Source organism: Trachinotus anak, unplaced genomic scaffold (assembly GCF_046630095.1).
Source record: "Trachinotus anak isolate AG129_WGS33_773 ecotype Australia unplaced genomic scaffold, CSIRO_AGI_Tana_v1 ptg000007l, whole genome shotgun sequence".
Taxonomy (NCBI): domain Eukaryota; kingdom Metazoa; phylum Chordata; class Actinopteri; order Carangiformes; family Carangidae; genus Trachinotus; species Trachinotus anak.
Genome location: NW_027273858.1, coordinates 6,063,352 through 6,085,286, shown reverse-complemented (window position 1 = coordinate 6,085,286; position 21,935 = coordinate 6,063,352). Strand labels below are relative to the sequence as shown.

Below are 21,935 nucleotides of genomic sequence, written 5' to 3'. Positions count from 1 at the left end.
GCTTTGACTTTCTTCCATTTTTAAGGCTTTGGCTTCACAGCACGCACCACAGAAGTCCTGTGTCAATGTAGAGGAATTAGACACAAATTTCACTGTATGAGCTTTATGATCTGATACAATTACAACCAAATAAACTAATAATCAGTTTCAGACAAATCCCAACTCACAAAACCTTGTCAAAATGTCCCTTTTGATCCCTGTTGATCATCCACAGTGACGCAGAGTTCCCTGATGTCTGTAGCTGTATCATCGCTGAGTGTTTGTCTCCACCCAGTGGCTGACCCAGTGTCACCAGAGACAGACTGATGACCAGCTTCACATGATGAACTGCATTTTACTGCTTTGCATAAAATCTTACCAACTTTCATTAGTTTAAGTTGCACTTTTCTGCCTCTGAGTGTGTGGAAGGAAGTATAAAAAACTGGATGAACACTTTTTATTTAGCTATAATATTACTAATTCACACTCAATTTAGAATTTATGGGCTATTTAGAGGCTCTCATCTAGCTGCATGTTTCTGTAATCCGGGCAGAAACCAGACCATCAGCAGAATATGGAAGATTTAAAATGCCTAAATAAAACCAAATCAAGTAAACAAATAAAGTGACATGTGACATTTATGACACATTTAAACTCCTGGCCAGTTTATGAGGTTCACCTATACACTGTAATGCAAAATAAATGTAGTATTGCTGTTGCTTTTGCTAACAGGAGCCAACTGAATCTGGTACATTTACTTAAGTACATACAATTAAAGCTAAAATGATTAGCAGATTAATCAATTAGTCGCCTCACAGAAAATGAAACAATAAAATATTTCAATTTAAGTTATTTTTCATGCAGAAGTGGCAAACTTTCCATGGTCCCAGCTTCTCAAATGTGTGTGATGATTTGCTGTTTTTCCCTGTTCTCATTTATTTGTTTGTCCGTTAGTTTTACAAACCATAGAATAAAAAACATTTTCTGATTAATCTATAATGAAAATAATCATTAGTTGAAGTCCTATTAAAAACAGTTGAGTCAGCTCCACCTACAACAGTAACATGCTGCTTACACATTAATACATGAGTAGTAATAATTTTATAACATATAATAGTGTAAAACTCACATGGTTTATTTTTGAGCATTACTTATTGTTAATGCAGGACTTGTGATGGATTATTTTTAACTTTTAATTCAATAAAAGACTTTAACTCCTTCACTACTGAGGAGCGGTGACTGTTGACCTCACCAGTGTCATTATTAAATAAAACTTATCAAGACCTAAAAATGTTTTGCCAAAATGAAATAAAAACAGACTATTGATTTCATATAAAACGCTTTGGGATTCCATATCAAAGTAGATAATAATAACCAATAAACTCATTTATCAAATCAGTAATGGCACAGAATCAGAGTCAGATTGTAAATGTCTCTTTAATAACTTTCCAACAGGGTACAAATCTGGTTGGCTCCACTTTAGTCTCTGTGAAAATTCACTCAAACAGTTGAAGTCAGTTTTTTTTGTAGGGTTTGAATGACTGAGGTTTCCCAATTTACATTCACAGCTCACACATGTGGTGCAAATATCCCACACAAAATCCTTTGATAGGACATTTAGTACTATAATTAAATAACTACATTTACTCAAAGAATAAGGGTTTCATTTCAAAATGAGACATTCATTATAAAGTTGACAATTAAATGGCTGTTAAGAAAACAAAACAAAACAAACAAAAAAAACAAGGATTGGTGACATTGTAGCTATCTTTGGCCTCAGTAATGGTGATAGGTTGTACTTCCTCTGTAAATTATGTTAAATGTTGTGATCTGAACTTTTTCATCCTCAGCCTTTTGAAATGAAAGGCCCCATATGTTGATTAATCCATTCAGTTGGTGGATACCTAGTGTTTGATGAGATATTGTGTACTTGATCAACAATGATGAATAAATTATCAGAAGCTATTAAGGTTAAGGGAAACCTCAGTGTCTGTGTGCTGAAGCACAGACAAGTAACAGTACAAGTAACAGCCGGCAGAAGGCTGACAGCAGTAGAAGTGTGTGTCAGTCAGTGTCAGTGCATTAAAAATAAAGTTTACGTTTTCTTATTCAGATTTACAAAAAAAAGTAACATTTAAATGAAGTCCATAACACACTTGAGTTGAATCCTTTCACTCCAAAATCAGATAAATATGCTGGTTTTGTGAGAAATGTCATTGTTTTACAGTGGGTCCTGCTTTAACACTGCTTCTGTTTGGTTTATTTACCAGAAAACAAAGTCCTGAAAAGAATCTGCAAAATTATCTGCCACTGCACCAAAAGTAATATCACTGAAATGACTTGAAATTCAGGATTGAGGACAAATATGTTTAAAGAAATCTCATCTCTTGAAGATGCAGCAACGTTTTGAAAAAATACCTTGGAAACACCTGCTACATTTGTGAAGATGGATCCCTTTTGCAGATTATTTGTGTGTGTGTGATGTAGAGAAATGTGGCCCAGTTGGCAGCTTGTTGATACCATCTATTTATAATACAAGTGTGCACACACTCACACATTCATGCACAGACGGGAAAAGAAAGAGCAGCACAGGCTCACATACGAACATCCAAGTTGTAAACAAAAGTTCTTTTTTTTTCCTTTATCAAAGAGAGGAGTATAAAACTGCACTGCCACAGTGCGTTCTTCAAAAGCTCTATGGAGTGACTACTGCATTAGAAAAAGCAACAACAATGCAAACATAAAATGTGGAATAAAAAAGTTTAAAGGATTATATTACAAAGCCTTTTGGAGTCCTGAGTTTATCAAACATAAACAAAACAGACAAAAAGGCCAGAGTCCATATATCATAGAAATACAATACAGAATTAAAAAAAAACACAAAGGTGATTTCTTGCCTGCAGTCCAGTCCTCAGACTTTCAGCAAAACAAGTAAAATCAAGTGAGAAATATGTTTTCAACACATCCATGGCTGTTGTTTGGGACAATACACATTACGCAGCATAGGTGGTGCTGCTAACAGCATATATAGAGTTGTAAATGAGGTGCTCATCATTTGGAAAAGCAGCATCTTCTTGTAAAATTATACTTGACAGTTTTTTTTAATGATTAAAATGATAGTACATTATGATTTCAATCAGTTTTTCCTGAATAAAATTAAAGTATAATCTTTTAAAATAAAACTCAAAGTGTGCTTGTGATGCTCCAAATTAACACCAATGTGCGTCATCCCTAACTGGACACAGATGTGAGGAGTTTGACTGTCAGGAGTGCAGGGCTGATCACAGGTCAGTTAAAGAGGGTTAACATTTAAGACACACTCTTCCTCGCTTCCCCCTCCTTCTCTTGTTCTTCAGATATTTATGTAGATTACAAACCAACATCAGTCGAGTCCATCAACGTTTGCTTGACTTGCTCGGGTAACGAAGAAACATTTTGCTTACAGAGGTGAACACACTGAGAACTGGGAGCAGGCCAGTACAACCACAGCCTTACTGGTGGCCACTGGGACACTTGTAGGTGAAGTACCTTGCTTAAAGGCACCTTGGCAGTTGCTACTAAGAAAGAAATCACTCTATTTTACTCTGGGATTTAAACCCAGAACCTTCTTGGTAACAAAAAAACTTCACTGACCTCAAAGTCACTGCCTGCCCTGCAACCCAATTCTGAAATGACTTAGAATAAAATAACAAGATTACATTATTGATGAAGAAATAGCTGCTGCTAATTTGTAATTATTACTTAACAGAAAATCTTCTTCATTGGGTTCAGTTTTTATCAAATCAGGTGTGGTTATTCCAAGAAGGGCAGGTAGGAAGGGCTGCTACAAAAAGGGGCAAAGAAGAAGAGAGGGACTTGGGAAGCAAAGATTACCTGGAGCTGAACCCATCCAAGGTGTGTTAGGGATTTTCTCCCATTTTGACACTGGTTCTGGATCAGTTTATTTGTGTCTGTGTGGCGTTTGAGGGAAATGAGGCTGATTGTAGTCCATCCAGCTTGTTGTGATAGAAAAAAAGAGCACACGGCTGAGGTCCTGATGCACACACAGCATTTTGAGGCAAAGTGTTTAGAGTCCAAAATCTACCGGCTGCTTTCAAAAGTTTACCAGCCAAATATTCAGGGCATGTTAGCTACAGCTGGCTGCAGCGGAAACATCTACCAGCCACAGTCAAACTTTACCGGCACTTGGCTAGAGGTGATGAAAAACATGATAATGATCAGTTTCTTCAGATTGCAAACAACTGAAGGCTGCAATTATATGTGCATCACTTATCAGTGCAAAGATATTTAAAAAAAAAAAAAAAAAAAACCATCAATGAAAAAAGTGACATCTGCACTCTGACTCCAAACCACCACATTTATTCATAAAGACAATGTTTCGATCTCAGTCTGAATTACAATGCACATGTGTGCACATTTAGGTTATATATCCTTTTTTTATTTGTTCTTGAACTGTTTCACCTGACGAAGACCCAACTACACCTTAAACATGTTATGAATAAATCTTGTGGCTTGGAGTCAGTGGGCAGGCGTCACTGTTTTCATCAGTGACCTTAGTTTGAACTTAGTTGAGTGAATTTTAACAAATTTAAATCTCGACAGGTTGTTCCATTGTTTCATTTCACTGTGGCCTCTTTAGCCGATAATCTCACATTCACACCCACTTCATGTCATGATCGAACTTCTCCCTCTAGCTCTCTTTTTTAATTCCTGACAACTATCTCTGCCACTTTTCATGTTAAGAACCGGGTACGACACTATGAAAGCCAAGGAGAGACTGTCTGAAACTGTGCTGCGTTATCCCCATATTTGAAAAGACAGTGATTAAACAGCTGTAAACACTTGTCTGCCTTTATTTCTTTCTATACATACAATTTAAATACATTATTTTTCCTAAGACATTAATCTCTCAAAAGATGATTTCTTCTCATGTGAGACGTCTCTGTGTTTTGAATTATTCTTCCAAACACACGATATTAAAGATGTCTATGGCAAGTTTGATTTGATTGACAGGTCTCTCAGGCTGTGGTGGCTTCTCATTCATCCCGAATTAGCTCCACTTGGCTGATAAAAGTTAGATTATTCAGCTCCAAACAACTGAAACACTAGTGATGAGGGGTAACCCTCCCACATTTTGCACCCAAGTGAGACTTTCACAGTTCAAGTTTGATGGCGATACAGCCACAACCTTAGGAAAGTTAAGAAGCCAGAGACATCAATCCATCTTTGTTCATGTTTACTCCAATTTCTAAAAACTTGGCTGCAGAATAAAGAACGATTTCACTGAACATCGACTCTTAATCAAATCTAATCTAATTCTGGTTGTTAAAGGTCACTCCTTTGCTGCGGGTTCATGGTTTTAAACGCTTCTTTTACAACATCCGCTCTCTCTGGTTTCCACTACAGCAAGGTGGAGATTAGCACAATCGACCGAGTAACTGCTGCTAAAATCTGAATGTGGCTGGTAAACGTTCCTAAATCATGAAACACTGCGGTAGAAAAGCAAATGGCTCTGCTTCCATTCTGCATTTTGATTTGGCTGGTAAAATAATGAAAGAGACTAGAGGGGAAATAGTTTGGATTTTGGATGGGGTGTTGTTATCCGTCAGACATGTTCGCTGACGGAACATGCCTCTGTCAGCAGCGAGATCTCCTTCCCCCTGCCAGGAGAAACCGTTCCACTGCTCAGGATCACTGCAGGGATTTGGCTGACGTTCTTACCCGGAGCAGGAGGCAGTTCAGTGCCTTGCTCGAAGACAGTCTGACAGGACATTTGGCTGTAGCTGGACTCATCAGCTGCTGCAGCTATTTTGTTTCCTGTCCAGCCCAAAGTTCCCCAGCAGACCCTGCACCTTCTACCGCCGGGGATGGTGGCGGGAATGACGAGGCAAGGAGGAGGGGCTAGAGGAGGATGAGGGCGAGCAGGGCGACATGGAGGCCAGGGAGGCTGTGGCAGCGGCGTCCTCGGCCTCCTCCAGCTCTCCTCCTCCGTGGAGCTCCTGGCTGACACTGGACTGTAAGGCAGCCGGGGTCAGCCACTCTTTGGGCAGGCAGCTCTGGAGGAATGGCACGCAGGAGCTGAAGTAGGCCAGGCGGTTGACCCAGCGAGGGATCTCCCTGCCGCACAGGATCTGAGGGGCAGAGGAAGAGAGAGGGAGGTGTGGAAAAGAGAGAAATATGACATTGTAGATCTTAAGACCTTAAGTTTTCACTTTTTTCATTTTACAGATCAAACAATTAATCAAGAAAACAATGATCAGAATCACTGAAAACACAAAATAAAACACCAACAATACACCACACTTGAGGGGAGTATCTAATAATAGTTCATTCTTCTGTTAATAAAGTTAGATTGTCTAAGACACTGCAAGAAACGAAGTTTGTCTAAATGAATGTTAAAATCAACTTGAACATAATTTGTGTCAATTTCAATGTGAATTCCATGTAAATCTTGTTTCCTTTGCTCTCTAAACCAAAACGCTTTCCTGAATCATGACCTACAAACACTCCATATGACTTCCTGGTTGGTTAAAACATCTGAGTTTAGCTGAGTTTGCTGTGGAAGGAAAAAAAAATCTGAAACAATGGATGCATAACTTGAAAATACAGCCTGCCTTTCTCTTGTGAGGACACTTCAAGGGAATTTTATTATATTTCCTGACTTTCTGTGTCTTAAAAAAAAACTAAACTAAAAAAAAAAATCCCAAGACAATGTGGCAAAATGCCATAAGACGCTTCATGTAGCAATCTCTCCATGTACTAAAACTAACCCAACACTGTTAATGTGAGGGATTATTATCATCACCTAGCTCTGTCATTACGACATTGTGAGACAAGAAACTCAGTGTTTCCCAGTCAAAGAGCTTAAGTGTTCTTTTATCAAATCGCTGCCTAAGCTGCTGATAGGCTGCTTTTTTAAGATGCGAGCCAGACAGAGACAGGATGGATTTGCTTCCAACCACAAAAATGTCTTGCAAAGCAGTTGATTTTGCATGTTGTGTCACGTCATATGCGGCCAACAGATGATACTGGATTGTATACTGTTTTTATGCTGCAGCACCTGTTTTCGAGTTTGCCAGATCAAGAAAAGCTTCCTCACCTCCTCCAGAGATGAGTGTGTTGTCACAAGAAGAAATCGGTGTGAATAACTGTGGGTTGTTCTGTATCTTATCTACACAGATGATCTAACAGATGAGCAATCCTCGACTAGAAGGAGGAAGCCTAAACCCACTACAGACAGCTCTAGTCAATCCACAAAATAAAAAAATCACCTGGTGTAGTGTTTGGTTGACATAAAAATAAGCTTTAGCTGGAGAACTCCCACTGCGGTGATACATTTATAGAAATACCCTCTTTGCACTCCCTAAACAAGCTTTCAAACCACCAACACAAGCTGTTCGTGGCAGATCAGCTGGCTTTATATAGCCGACACCCGAGTACGACTCTGGATAAAAATAACTAGTACTATGAGGCAAGAGGAGATAAAGAGAGGAGGCGAGAAAAGGAAACGCAAGCGAGAAAAGAGGCACGAGGATCTTCTTAAAACTTTCTCAACCCTTCCTCCATGCGGCTCTCCTTAAACCTGCAGGCAGTCATTTTTTTGGCCACTTGGGGGCAGTGCAACGAGATGTGAGGACAAAAAGAGGACCGACATCAGAGTCACACACAGTAAAACATCCTCTATGCAGAAGTACCTGTGATGCTTATCTTTCAAAGCTGTAACAACCATCTTTGTGTCCAATCATTTCCTGCCTGGGTCTCTCTCTGAGTCAACCTCCCATGTCAGTGAGGTTACAGTAAACATGAGAATCAAATCCTGAGGGCAGAGCCACCTCCCCCTGCTCTGCTCTGTGTGTTTCTCTGTTTTCCTCTGTGTATTGCATTGATGTGATGCCTGTTTTTGTCACTATGTGTGAATATCAGTTTTAAACTGTGCATTTCCCTTTGAGAGTATCTTCACATGTGGTATACGCAGAGCATCTGTGTATGTGTAGTAGAAGTGTGCATGTGTGTGTTTTCCAGCTGGCTCTGCATGTCTGGGCTTGTATCAGTGTGTCCTAATCCCCATCTCAGTGCGAGATGCTAACTGTAAGACTCTCTGCTCATTAGTCACACCAGGATAAGCTGATTGAAAGTACACACACACACGCACACACACACGCACACACACACGCACACACACACACACACACACACACACACACACACACACACACACACACACACACACACAGCTAGTTCAAGCAGTCACACTCAGAACAGGAGAGCCTAAATCAAGACATAGTGAGGGTTACACTTTAATGGTATTTAACTGAGCGTGTTGTTTTTTTTCTGGACCTACACCTACCTCTGACAGTGCCGAGGAGAAGTGGTTGCAGTTCTTGTGCATGAGGTGGTAGGCGTTGCCTTTGTATTCCTTCCCCATTTCCTCCACGATCCGCTCCACATCCTCCTCTGTGAAGTCCGTGCTGCCCAGGACTATGGCTTCTCTACAGAGACGAGTGGGGAAAGGGTGTGGAGGCAGGTGTTACCAGATATTATTACTCACTGATGAAACATCAAGAATGACTTCGGGACATTTTGTTTCAACCTCTTTTGCACAACCAACGGACTCGTACAAAACAACTGGTTCTTCTGTGACAGTCGGCCTTTCCCTGTAAATGGGGATACAGGAGTGTAAGGGTGTATGGGAACGCCACAGAGCTGGAATAAATATAAAGTGTTGCTGAAAATGCATCTGTTTATAAATCATTATGAGCATTTCCTTTTCTACTCCTCCCCCAGCTGGACTGCGAGTCTGAAGCTGTTTATCTATCTGTGACTGAGCCTGACAAATGTCTAAATCTGGATTAAAATACCATTACATGTGGAGCATTCGTGTAAAACATCCTCAATGAAATAACAAACGTGAACAAACACAGGTTAAAATGGATTCACCAGATCTGTTCCATAAGCAGCTTTTCACCTGGATTCACCTGCTCAGTCTCTTTGAAGTTTAAAGGAAAGAATAACTTGATCACTGGTATCAGAACAATATGATGGATTTCAGCCTGAGAGAGGACTGGATTCATCTGGCAACAAGACACTGCATGGGGTGATGTGTCGGCATTTGTCCCAGATGATCCATACTTATGGTCTAGTGGCCTGCATGGAGACAGAAAGTGGGCCTGGGTGTGTGTGTTTCTCTACACAGAGCTACTGTGCGGCTGTATTACTTCTGCTCTAGTTGATCTGCCCTGTGGCTTTAGACACACTCTGACTGACACACACACACACACACACACACACACACACACACACACACACACACACACACACACACACACACACACACACACACACACACACACACACACACACACACACACACACACACACACACGGCTGATTCTGGGAATCCAAAAACGTATTGAGCTGACTGGGAACCCTACTGTCTCACCACAGCAACAGACTTTAATTCAGCTGCAGGAAGAATCAGAACAAACGACCCTCACAGTGTCTCACATTTACAGGCACCTTCATTTCTGCAGTTGACCCGACTCAACTTATTTTCCGCTCAACACCTTTGATTTTCCTGAAATCACACTGTTGGTTTTATACAGTTGAGTTTCACAAGATCATACAGTTTGTTCTTTACCACCTCATTTACTTATTTACATAAGGAATAACATTAGAAACATCATACAACATACTACTGCAACGAATAGTCAATGAATTGATGAACGAAAAATGAATTGGCAACTTTTCTGATAATCTGAGAATCGTTTCAGTCATTTTCTAAGACAGATATTTGTTTGTTTCCCTTCTTTGCTTCGCAGGTTTGAGGATCTGATGCTTTTAATTTTTTCACTATTTTCTGATACTTTATAAACAAACAAATTATCGACTAAATTGAGAAAATAATCATCAGATTAACTGCTAATTAAAATATTAGTTGCAGCTCTATGATGTGCTGCAGTCCACTACAACACCACAAGCCTTTGTAATTACCCCAGAGCAGCATCAAGTTTCTCTCTTTTCCCGTCTCAAAGTCACAAGATCAAAACAGTTTTCTGCTCAGCCTCTTGTGTTTTCTTTCACTGTTTCTCCGTCGAAGAGAAATCAGCTGCCACAAACCATGAATCAAGTGTGAAATCAAAAAAATGTAACACATGCTGTTCTCTCTGTGCTCCCCACCCATGTATTTTTTTCATCTTTCCTTCCTGTAGCAGCAGTAATCAGCAGTAGCCCTCATCACGAGAAGACACCGGCTCACTGGCTGACTGGATACACAGAAAAGGCCTGGATTCTCTGGCTTTTAGCGGACAAATTAATGATTGGCTCACAGAGTGACTGTTGGACAATGATTATTTGTCCTGTTGAGTTCATTGAGTAACTCATGACCCAAACACTAATAATAAATCAAATGTCAATGTTTAATTAATTTACAAACCAGCTGATTTACGTGCCAGAGCGTATCCAGCAGTGACTATTAGTCAATATGTTTACCTGCATTACGTTACTCAGAGAAACCGGGTTATGAAGGTAATCAGAGAAAACTATTACATGCACTGTAATAACCTTTTTACTGTAGATCCATGAAACCTGCAGCAGGTCAGTAATATTACCAACCTTATGGCTTTCTTATCTTAAATGTATTAGTAATACAAGAGGCTGCTTCCTGTATTTTATTTTTGAATTTTTGAATTACAAGTTATGTTTTTGATTGTGTGTGTGTTTGTATTGGAGAAGAGCAGACAGACAGATGTTCACTCTCTCATGTAAATGTAAAAAAAAAACTGGTTCATGCAAACACAAACCAGGAAATCTGTGTTTTACGGGTGAAATCATCTGATCTCCTGCGCTGAAAATGGAAAACAGCGTTTCTTGTTTTCATGATGGTAAGAAACTGACTTTACTGGAGAAGGCAGAACAGCAGTTACTTCAGTTCGTGTAAGGACACTGACTGATGAGTTTAGTGCAGGTTCACTGACTGCTGAGCTAAGTAACTTGTGAACTGTGACTTAGACTATGTCTCCATTAAGCCGTCTAAACCTTAAAACACCATCTTCATGTGAAAATGACCCAATTTAGTGTTTCCAGGTAGTTTTAGTAGAGACCTCTGTCCACAGTAAAATCCCTGAACAACACAGAAGCAGCTACATCTCTTCTTCTTCACCCTCTTTTCACTCGACAAACAACAAACCTCCACATCAGAGAACACCAAATATCCCATACTCACTTAAACTTGAAGGTCTCGCCAAGTTCGGTTGCATCACCTGGTGTAATCTCAAAGATCCCTGAGAATGGGTACGGGTGTCCACCATAGGCAAACTCTAAACACACACAGCATGAAAAAAAGTTTTAGACAGACTTGCTTTGATGGAAAAACAGTGACGTATATATTATATTCTGAGTGTTAAAAAGCATCCCATCTGAACCCTGAACCCCCATCCTCAGGCAGCTGACCTGATATGTTTGGAGTCATATATCTGAGTAACCTTACCTCTTCCATAGATCTCTATCCCTGAGTGAAACACCCCGATGCCCAGAGAGCTGGTGAACTCATTGATCCAGTACTGAAGACAGAAAGACACAGAAACAGAAACATAAGAAAAAGATGAAGAATAAAAAATAAAATGTCTTTGTATCAATTCAGAACAGTAACTGCAACTATGCAACATTTATAATACCAGAAAAATTCACATATTTATTGCTCTTTGTTGTGATGAGCTTTCTTCACTACTTATTGACACGTATTGTTTCAAATCGTTTCATAGCTGAAACGGTTGATAAAAATAGTCACATTCAGCACATAAAATAAACTTGTCAGTTCTCTCTTGGACAAACTGCCATTTCTTATTGTTAACGTGGGATGCATCAAACTATTATGGTCATTATTGATTCAGAAAAATTGTCATAAAATAACAGCTTTGCAGAGATGAACGTGACATCTTCAAATGCCTTGTTCTATGTGACCTAAAGTCCAAGTACACGAAAATATTTGGTTAACAAAGACATATAGCAAAGAAAAGCAGGAAATCCTCTCATTTGAGAAAGTGGAAACAGAATGTTTGGCTCTGATTCAGCATCTTTGCTTGGGAAAAGACTGAAACAATCTATTATCAGTCGGTTTAAAAGAGTTGCAGATTACTTTGATGTCAATCAATTAATCAACTAATTGCTTCAGCTCTATTATCTGCCGACATTTTAATATACCTACAATAAGCTAGTTGCCCAGCCTCTAGCTCTGTAGTGGACTCAAATTATTCCACCATGTGAAGTAAAAATGTAAATGTTTTTCTTGTTGCCTTTTTGATAACTGATTTACATCTAATTATCTATACACCGAACAGTGAAATATTACATTATTTCAGACACAACTAGAGTGTTTTTTTATACACACTGAAGAAGTAGAGAAACCAACTCTTGAGCAGATCACAGCAAATAAAATGGAAATTATTTTGTATGATGTAACTTCTACTTGCAAACAACTAGATCCCTGCAATTAGACCACAGATGGTCGCTCAAGAGGCAACATCCATGTTTGGATCACACTTGAAATCCCACGATGGCGTGCTGTGCCAAAACTGGCTGCAAGTGTCGCAATGCAAACTTCAGTGCTGAATGAGTCGCTGTCTTATTGCGCTTTCATGTTTTTCATTGTGATTTACTAAATAACTACATAATTCAGTCACAAAAATCCATTCATGATACATCAGAGGAAGAGTTCAAAACAGACCTAACACACAGGACTAGATTAAGAAACTGAATTAACCTCGGCTGCTCATTGTTCAGTGACAGCCGCTCTCTTCCTGACACTCGACCATCCCATGATCCCAGATGGCTGAAATGCGATCTGTGAGCCTCTGATGTTTATCTCTTACACACACACACACACACACACACACACACACACACACTAAAAGACAAGCCCACATACAAACACAAGAAAGGGCACAAAGAACCAATAACTGCAGCAGCACTGATCTCTGGCATGTCCGTCCATCTTTTCGGCAGCGTTTCTGTCTAACATCCCGTCGCTACAAGGTGATTGGGCAGGCTGTTGCTAGGCAGAGTTCATTTGTGTGAAAAGATCTTTTATCACAGAGGACGGGGGAGAGAAATGCAGTGCTGAGCTTGACTTCACATTACAAGGTGCTGAATAATAATAATAATAATAATAATAATGCTGATGTTTGAGCACTATACACAAAATACATCTGAGGCTGAAGAGAATGTGATTTTGCACGTATTAAGTCGAAAACCAAAATATTAGACATATCAAATGAAAATGTTGTCCTTTTGACCTAAAGCTAGATGAAAAGTCAGAGGACCAAAATTCATCCTGAGGGGGACGTGAATGATACAGTCAAGAGCTGAAATCAGTAAAATGCAGAGACACCTATTGTGGGCAAAAAAAAGCATCTGATGAAATCAAATTGGGTATTAGGAAACTGTGATGGCATTTTTCACTAATTTATGACCTTCTAATGACCAAGGGGATAAATGAAGACAATTTTTGGCAGATTAATCAGTAATCAAAATAATTGTTCTTTGCAGCCATGCCAGCAGATATTTGTTATTTCTGCTCATTAAATGACTTTAAAGATTAACTGACCACTAAAATTATTTGCAAATTAATCTTCTACTGATCAGCTAATCAGTTAATTGACTAATCTTTTTAGCGCTAGTGAAGTATAAGTGACATATCAATCATATTTTCATGCCACTCAGCCTCTGCAGGCCACAATATGATCTTGACCAAGTCATTTAAACACCGAACTGATCAGGTGGAGTGATTATCATGTACTGTGCACATTCAGACTCTCAGATGCTTCATGATATTCAAACCCCATTTACATTAACTATGCAAAACATATTTAGCAGCCTGATAACCACAGAAAGTTATTTAAAAACTACTCTCATACTTCCTTAATACTATTATGCAAATACAGTATGTAACACAATCAGTGGTGGCAGAGCTGGCAGTCTTCGCCACAAATCTGCATTGCAGTGCAGTATAACAGTTAAAAAACACAGTGTGTGGTGATAAAATGTGGACACTGTACCTGCCTCTGGCTGTTTGCATTACATTTCACACAGAGCAGGAATGACGAGTCGAATTAAGGAAAGGAAAGGTTTTTTCCTCAACATTTTCCCATTTCATTTCAGTTTCCATGTTCAGGGCACTGTGACTTTTGACCTCATGTCTGCTTGTTGTGGATAATAAATAAACTGTGCTGACTATAAGTAATGCTGGAGAGATGTGTTACCTTTAAACCTCTGCAGAAACATAAGATGCAAATTGTGAAGCAAACCAGGCGGAGCAGTGAAGTGAGGAGAATTGTCTGAACTTTGCCCAACAATTACAACAACAGGGAGATCACTGCGATGGATTATTGATTTCAATCAAGTTGTGAGTCTTTCAAAGCTGATTTTCACATTTTATAAGAATTAATAAAAGGCTATGGAAAACAATCATAAATCTAAAAAAGTGATATTTTCCACCAGTGTCCACACCTGGCGACTGAATGTCTTTTGTGTAAATAAAGGGAAAGAGTGAGCCCCTGTACTACTGTGTTGCATTATAAAACACACACTTCACACACACACTTCAGTGCAGCTGATTGTATTTTAAGCTGCCAACACTGCTACCTGCAGATACACACCACTTTATCCACCACCCAATTTTATTCCCTCAAGTGGAACTTAATAAGTAATTAATTATTATTTCTATTATTCAAACTTCCTTGTCACCTCACTTCCTGTGACCATTTTTGTCTCCATACATTGTATAGTTGTTATTAATATTGGTATATGCTATATATTACGCCTTTTATTTTAGTTTTAGATTTTTATTACATGCCTATAATGTATGTAGTAGCATTGGTTTACACTAGGGACATAACTCTACATTGAATATTTCTCATTTTTGGAGACCTGAATTTCAATCTTTTTTTTCCTACAAAACTGAATCCTGTTCATTGTTAGTCTGTGAGCCTGTGACTAATTCAGACTTGGATGTAATTTCTATGTAATTTAGATAAATAAATGCAGTGGATTCTGAACCATCAGAGAGAAAATAAGACTGCTGAGCAAACAGCGTTTTCTTGCACAACATTTCAGCCCAGTGTCTCACACTGCAGTGTGTCTGTTTCCTGACCTACATAAGGTTGAAATGTTGCTAAAAAATGCTCCTTCAAGAGTCATTGAAAGGCCTTTTTTTAAGACAAGGAAAAACACCTTTATTTAGAAATCTTTTCCACATTTTTACAATCTCCAGCATCAATCCCAAATCAGCCACCATAATTTCTTGCATCAGCCAATGTCATCTTAAGAATTCTGTGAGCAATGAGTTAAACGATATTAATGAAATCCTGTTCGTATCAGTTTAGTGGTTGTTTCTCAGGTTCCGGGAATCACAGCCGCCTGTGTTTTATATCAGCGTTTATGTTAAGTAAGTGACTGCAGGAAAAATCTGATTGCTACCCTGTCTGTTGACAGGAATAACATGGAAAAGCTAGTTTATGACGGTACTGCCCCCCAACCCACCCCCCGCCCCCCACCCTTGTGGTGAAATAAGACTCTTATCTTAGCCGTCATTACTTCAAAGCTCGTTAAAACCTGCCTCCTCCACAGCGCTGAGAATGAGAATGAGCTGAGTGTGTGTGTGTGTGTGTGCGTGTGTGTGTGAATGAATTAAAGGCAGACATGGGTGCTGCAGTTAAATGCCTGTGTATTTAATCATCTCACTCCATGCTGTGTTTCTGTGCTGAAATTTTCCTCTGTTAAAGGATTATCATCTCTGAAAGTGTTAAGCAAAATGATGAGCAGGGAGATACGAAATGTCTTTAGCCTGTGCATCACCGCTGTAGCGGAAACACAGTGACTGAAACCAAACTGAAAAACTCAAAATGAGGAAAGGAAACTGCTGCCAGCCACAAGCCAAAAGCTGGTAAATTCTGTGTCTGCAATTAATAGTCTGTTCTTAAATCTGCTTTGTTCTTGGAAATAGTTATTTTGACCACAAAATTATACTTAGCCAATCCTGTTCTAAGCCTGTAAACCACACTGCAGCACAGAAGTTTGAGTCATATCTTAATGAAGTTATATGTTGTGCCAGCTGATTGACTACAAAAATGGAGATAATGTACAAATATAATGTCAACTGTTCTGATGGTGGAAACCCAAATGGGACAATAAGGCTCAAAATTATTTATCAAGTATTTCAAGTCATTGACATTCATATCCCATAACTGCATTAGTTGTGTAAAACACTAATTCTTACCAATATAATCAATCAGTTAATGTCATCTGGACCCAACAAAAAGTTCCTATAAGTTCCTTGACACAGTTGATGAGCTCTTAAGGTACTTTGGCTACTAGTAATAACATTAAATAATGACACATTGTAATTATTAAACATCCTCCTGCGTGCACAGCCCACTGTCACAACAGTCTCACTCAGTCTCCCAACAGCCTGCAACAACAAACAAAAACTGATGTTACTGTCTACAGCAATGAAGAAACAATACGCAAGACCATTATCAATGAATTTTAAAACCTTTAATACCTCCAAAGTCTTTTAAGGGAACTGAAATCTGCTTTTTCAGACATTTCAGGACCTGCAGACATCCTGTACTCTAGACTGTGTTACTGCCAAACCAAAACCTACAGTACCGTTTGAGTTTCTAATTGACTTCTGTGTTTCTGTATTGTGCAAGATTTTTGACATAAGACATGCAGTGGCTCCAACCATTTTCCTACATGACACTACACTACCAGCACTGTTACACTTTTCACTCCTAACTAACTTTTGTCTGGGGACACATTACCGTGGTGCAAAAGAAGAACGGGACTCATGTCTCTAACTGATCCAGAGCAGCATCCAGGACAGAATTCCCCACCAACACAGAGTAACACAACCTGCTGAGCTGACTATCTGGCTACGTGATGCTGCTGAACCTCGAGTCTCAGCACGTACTCTCACAGATACAGTAGTGCACGGTGCAGCTGGCCAGCAGACAGGTGGTGTGCAGATAATGCTGTCTCATTAGAGCAGCGTACTAAAGCACTCAGAGCTGGCCAGGAAATCCACTTAGCAGAGATGGGAGCGGGACGGCGGGGAGGACCTGACAGAATGGGCATTGTAGAGGGAAGGGGGGGGGTGTTCTCATGTCTGCACAGATATTCCTGAAAGTCATGTGACATTATTGATTCTTAAAAGGAAAGGGGAAATAGTTGTTTCATCACTATTTTTGAGCAAATGTTCAGGGTCTTGCTCAAAGGCAGAATCACACCCTGACAAAACTGCCACCACGCTGCCTCTCTGCCCACAGCCAGGCTGCCCCTCAGTCAGCCCGCGCTGCCACTGCTCATTAGATGGTGTGAACGTCTGAGACGGCAGTGGGGATGCTGCAGTGTGTGTCGCCACTGCCCTCCCTGACCTCAGCACTTATCTGATCTTCACAGTTTCCTGACTTCCTCTTAGGTACAGGCAGCCTGTCACCTAACCAGTCACTCAACTGATCAGTGTACTGTTAAATAAAACCCTGCTCAGACTGTAAAACAGGACTGCAACATAAAACAGACATTCAGATTATGGACTGTTGCTCTGCTGAAATAAGACCTGAAGATGTCTAGCTGGGCTTTAACCTGTAATACCGGGTTTTTTTGGCCACTTGGGGCACTTGTGAGAAATAACAATGACATAATTTGTCAACATTGACAAAAGGTGATATGACAAACTTGTTAGCAAACAGTCGCTTACTTACACATCCAGCAGTTACAGAGAAACTGGTTCCAGCCACCTAAATAATATAAGTCTAGTAACTCCTCTTTTTTGGTTTACACCAACTCCAAAGAAAAATATCTGGCTCATTAGCTGCTAATGCTCCACTGTGTTAACCAGCTGGTCACTAACTGTGTCAGTCAGCTGTTTGTTGCTGAGCAGGAAGTGTACAGGCCCTTTACGGAGCTTGTTCACAGGCAAAACAGCTTTAGCTCAAAATCATGTCATGAAAACAGCAAGAGTGAATGGATTAATCATCTGATTATTTTTCCTATTAACTGATTCATTATTTGACAAATAAAACATCAGACAATAGTGAAAAATAGTTTCTATGAATCCAATATTGTCACGAAATGTCTTGTTTTATTTGAACAACAGACCAAAACCCAAAGATATTCATTTAACTATGATGTTAAGACAAGGAAAAGCCTCAATTCATCGCACTTGAGAAGCTAGAAACATTAAATGGACGGTCTTCTGCTAAAAAAATGATTTAAATGATTAGAAAAGTTGATTAATTGTCTCTCAGTTAATTAATTGACTGGTTGGCGCAGCTCTAAAGGAATAGTTTAACAATTTGGGAAATATGGTTGTTTGCTTCCTTGCTTAGAGTTACATGAGAAGATCAGTCTCACTCTTGTGTTTGTGTGCCAAGTATGAAGCTAACCAGGAGGTGATTAGCTTAGCTTAGCATAATGACTTAAAGTAGGTGGAAACAGCTAGCCTGGCTTTCTCCAAAATTCAAAAATATGCACCTATAAAGCTTGGTTATTGAAATCTTGTATGTCGTTATTCTAATCTGTACAAAAACAGAAATGCATACATATCTAGATACATACTTGGCAACATATCTAGTTTACAGACACGAGGCTGGTGTCAAGCTTCTCACCTGAACCTCTGCAAGAAGAAGAATAAGCATATTTCCCAAAATGTCCAACTGTTATTTCTTGACTCTTGACTGACTGTTGTCAATCAAGAGTCAGACAGACAATTAGTCTGTCGGCCTGCTAACAGTGAGTCAGTCTACAAACTGTGTGACTCAACTACTCATTAGGAAAACGAGTCATCCAGCACCCACTGGAATTGATCTGTATGTCAAAATTGACAAAATGTTAAAATGGAAAAAAGAAAAAAAGATTTGGCCTAATAACCCAGCTATCTTTTATTTTCTTCCAAGTCAGGAAAGTCTTAGTCAGGAAGCCACCAAGCAGACAGAAAGTCCACCAGTCAGCCAGTGAGCATGAAGCCAGTCCACCAGCCGTACAGATAAGAGCTAGGCAGCCAATCAGCCAGTCAGGACCCAGTAAGTCGGTTGGTCACTTTCCCTATAGTACTCATGTCTGAACGGCCTAATCAATAAACAGCGGAAGCGTTTATTGATTAGGTCGTAGAGGAGTAGAGGAATGAATGAATGGATGGCAGCCATCATCTCTTTGTTTTCAATGACCGCTGGAGAGCCTCTGCAAACCAGCCAGAATTTTGTTCCCACAGTAAAACACACAAAAAAATAAATACAAACACCAGAAATATGCATGGGTGTGAGTCGATCTGCATGCACGAGTTCAAACCACAAAATTCCTTCAATAAGTAAAATGTGCACTCACTCTCTCCCTCACAGACACATATACACTAAACTTCTTCATCTCAGTATAGATAACCAGTTAGGAAAAAAAACAATGAACTGAAAGCACGAGAGAGCAAAAGGCAACTGTAAAAGCAAGTTACGTGTCTGTGTGTGTGTGTGTGTGTGTGTGTGTGTGTGTGTGTGTGTGTGTGTGTGTGTGTGTGTGTGTGTTTTAGATATGTATGAGTAACTTCTATGAGCCTTTGCGTGTGAAAGTGTGCAGAGGAACCCTGCAGCAGTTCACATGAATGGAAGTGAGACAGAGATAAAAGCTCTTCAGTAGTCTTCACCGAGAATAAACTAATGTGGACGGCAAGTCAAGTGAAAAACAAGAGGAGGTGAAAGATGGGGGTGGGGGGCATGGAAGAGGGAATGACAGGAGATAGTGGTAGGAAGGTAGGAAAGATAGGATGGAACAAATGCAGTAATTATATGGATTAAATTTGAGTAGAAGAGTACTTATCACAGCTAAATCCTGATTTCACACTGTGTGATACAGTACTACTTTTTTTCCCGACAAGAAAACAAATTTGTACAGATTCTGTTTAACGACCCTGAAGCCCTCAGTGTTCATCCAGACAACCTCAAGCCTCCGATGATATATTGGCCATCAGCTAAAAGGGAGCAGAGCAGCGATAAATCAGATTAAAAATAGAAATAGAAGAGGAGCAGGAAAATGAATCATGTCTCGAGCAGGGGGATCTTCATATTGATCCTGGATTAAAAATATCTCTCTGGTATCTCCTGATATCCTCTGAAGTTTTACAAGAACTGGGAGACCGAAAAAGAGACAAAAGCAATCAGATGTACAATGAGAAACAAAAGCCTGGTGAACGTTTATAGAAAGTTTCGGTTTTCCAGCATACACATTATCCCAGAACGCTGCCCCTGCCTGTTTAAAAGCCCCTAACAAGACTATCTCCATTTTAGGTGTAATCTGTCTGCCTTGATGAATCCATATCAATCAATGATTCATCAACACATCAGTCAATTTCCACCCCCACCCCCCCCACCCTCCACACTGACTCACCCCTGCATGGTGACAACATAGTGTCTGAAATTCAACCTCTGCTGTAACAGTGATACGTACGTTTCCTCTCCAGCAGAAGTGTTGACTGGGTGAAATATTCACTTGACTTTTACATCCACCTGCGGTTTACCAGCAGTTTGATTTCAAGTCCCGTGTTTTCCTGTTTTGGACCTAAGTGAACTGAAATCCACAAAAGCAAGGTAGACTGACACACATGAATGAATATAAAAGGAAATAGATGGAGAAATGCAACTCTTTGGCCACCCTGTAGATGTTCCACTTGTGTCACTATTCTGTTTTGGCAACAGCAGCTTAGTGGGCAATGAGGACCATTATGCTCCACTCCTGATATGGAAACCCAATATTTACATAATAGACATGTGTGTTTTTGAATCAACTATCCGTTATTTCAATTTATGTTTTTATTCATAACATTATTTTTGCACCGGACTCCATTCGAAAACACCGTGTTTCTACTGATAAACTTTGTGTGGCCTGAGTTGCACTGAATACACTAAGAGCTGTGGTTTATAACATCATCTGAATAGTGAAAACCCTTTCCACAAGAACTTCATGTCAGGAAAACTTTTTGCACTTGATTCTGCGTCTCCCTCCCATGTTCCATTGTGTATTTTGCTGGAAAATAAGTGATAAGGAGCAGCTGAACCAATTCCTAAAGGTGAAACTGAATTAAAATGAGCCCAGTTTGATATTATTGATTTAAGCCGAACTGAAGAGTGGTACATGCTTATTTATAAATGAGCTTCAGTCTTTAACTGAACTCTTTGCACCTCTGCTGGCATTAAATCACATTTTTTTTATAATGGAGTTTGGCGTGGCGTCCGGGAATTGTTGATATGGCTACGTGAAAACACGACTGAACCATAGTCCTTAGAGAAAGTGGCAAACAAGTAATAAGACATCCATCTTTACTTTTTCTACTTACCATATCATAGACGTTTAGGATGATCGGCTCGTTTGCCATCACTGGCATCGGGATTTTCTCGGCCTAGGTCCCTTCTTCTTTGCGGGTCTTACTCCTCCGCACTCCCCCTGCTCCTTCCCTCGGTGCGAGATCCAAACTCTCGCCCTCTTAAAAAACAGACCTCCCCGTGTTGCTGGCACTTTCACGACGGATGATCGGCTCGACGATTTTTTTCAGCGTCCAACATCTGACTGGCTTTGTCCAAACCCGTCCACCTCAGGACAGCTGAGCCTCAGGATCCTGCTACAGCCGTCGAGCTACCGAGGTCGAAGCGGAAAGGCTGACTTTACACAGCGGGTCTTCTCTTCTTGGAGGCGTGCTGGCACGGAAAAACTGTATTTTCATTTTCGGCAAAGCGTCACCACAATGTCGAGATATTACAACGCAATTTCCTCAGTACGGACACAAAAAAAACAAAAACAAAAAAAAAAAAAAAGGAGTCGCTACTCCCTTATTTGCTCGCTGACGGTGGCGCTGGAGCTGCGGGAGGATGCGGCCGCCGGGAGAGGAGCGTCAGCGAGAGTGGGCGAGCGGAGCGGTGCGA

The 21,935-nt window shown here is 40.0% G+C and overlaps 1 protein-coding gene across 1 annotated transcript; it reads right to left on the bottom strand.

Moving 5' to 3' along the window:
* Positions 1-1,397: 1,397 nt before the first annotated feature.
* Positions 1,398-21,750, bottom strand: LOC139622645 (deubiquitinase DESI2). The gene is made up of 5 exons (XM_071480079.1): positions 21,353-21,750; positions 11,465-11,537; positions 11,201-11,294; positions 8,327-8,468; positions 1,398-6,110 (listed from the first exon to the last, which is right to left on the bottom strand). Exons 1-5 carry the CDS (start codon positions 21,398-21,400, stop codon positions 5,835-5,837), a joined length of 633 nt encoding a protein of 210 aa, XP_071336180.1. The 5' UTR covers positions 21,401-21,750; the 3' UTR covers positions 1,398-5,834.
* Positions 21,751-21,935: the final 185 nt, after the last annotated feature.

What these genes read in the sequence shown, in the direction of transcription:
- LOC139622645 (XM_071480079.1), bottom strand. Translation starts at nt 21,400, where the DNA reads ATGCCAGTGATGGCAAACGAGCCGATCATCCTAAACGTCTATGATATG. An exon ending in GGCGAGACCTTCAAGTTTAA is followed by an intron (nt 8,469 to 11,200) that starts GTGAGTATGGGA and finishes TCGTCTCTGTAG; the next exon opens with AGAAGCCATAGTCCTGGGCA. An exon ending in TCTCCTCGGCACTGTCAGAG is followed by an intron (nt 6,111 to 8,326) that starts GTAGGTGTAGGT and finishes TCTGCCCCTCAG; the next exon opens with ATCCTGTGCGGCAGGGAGAT.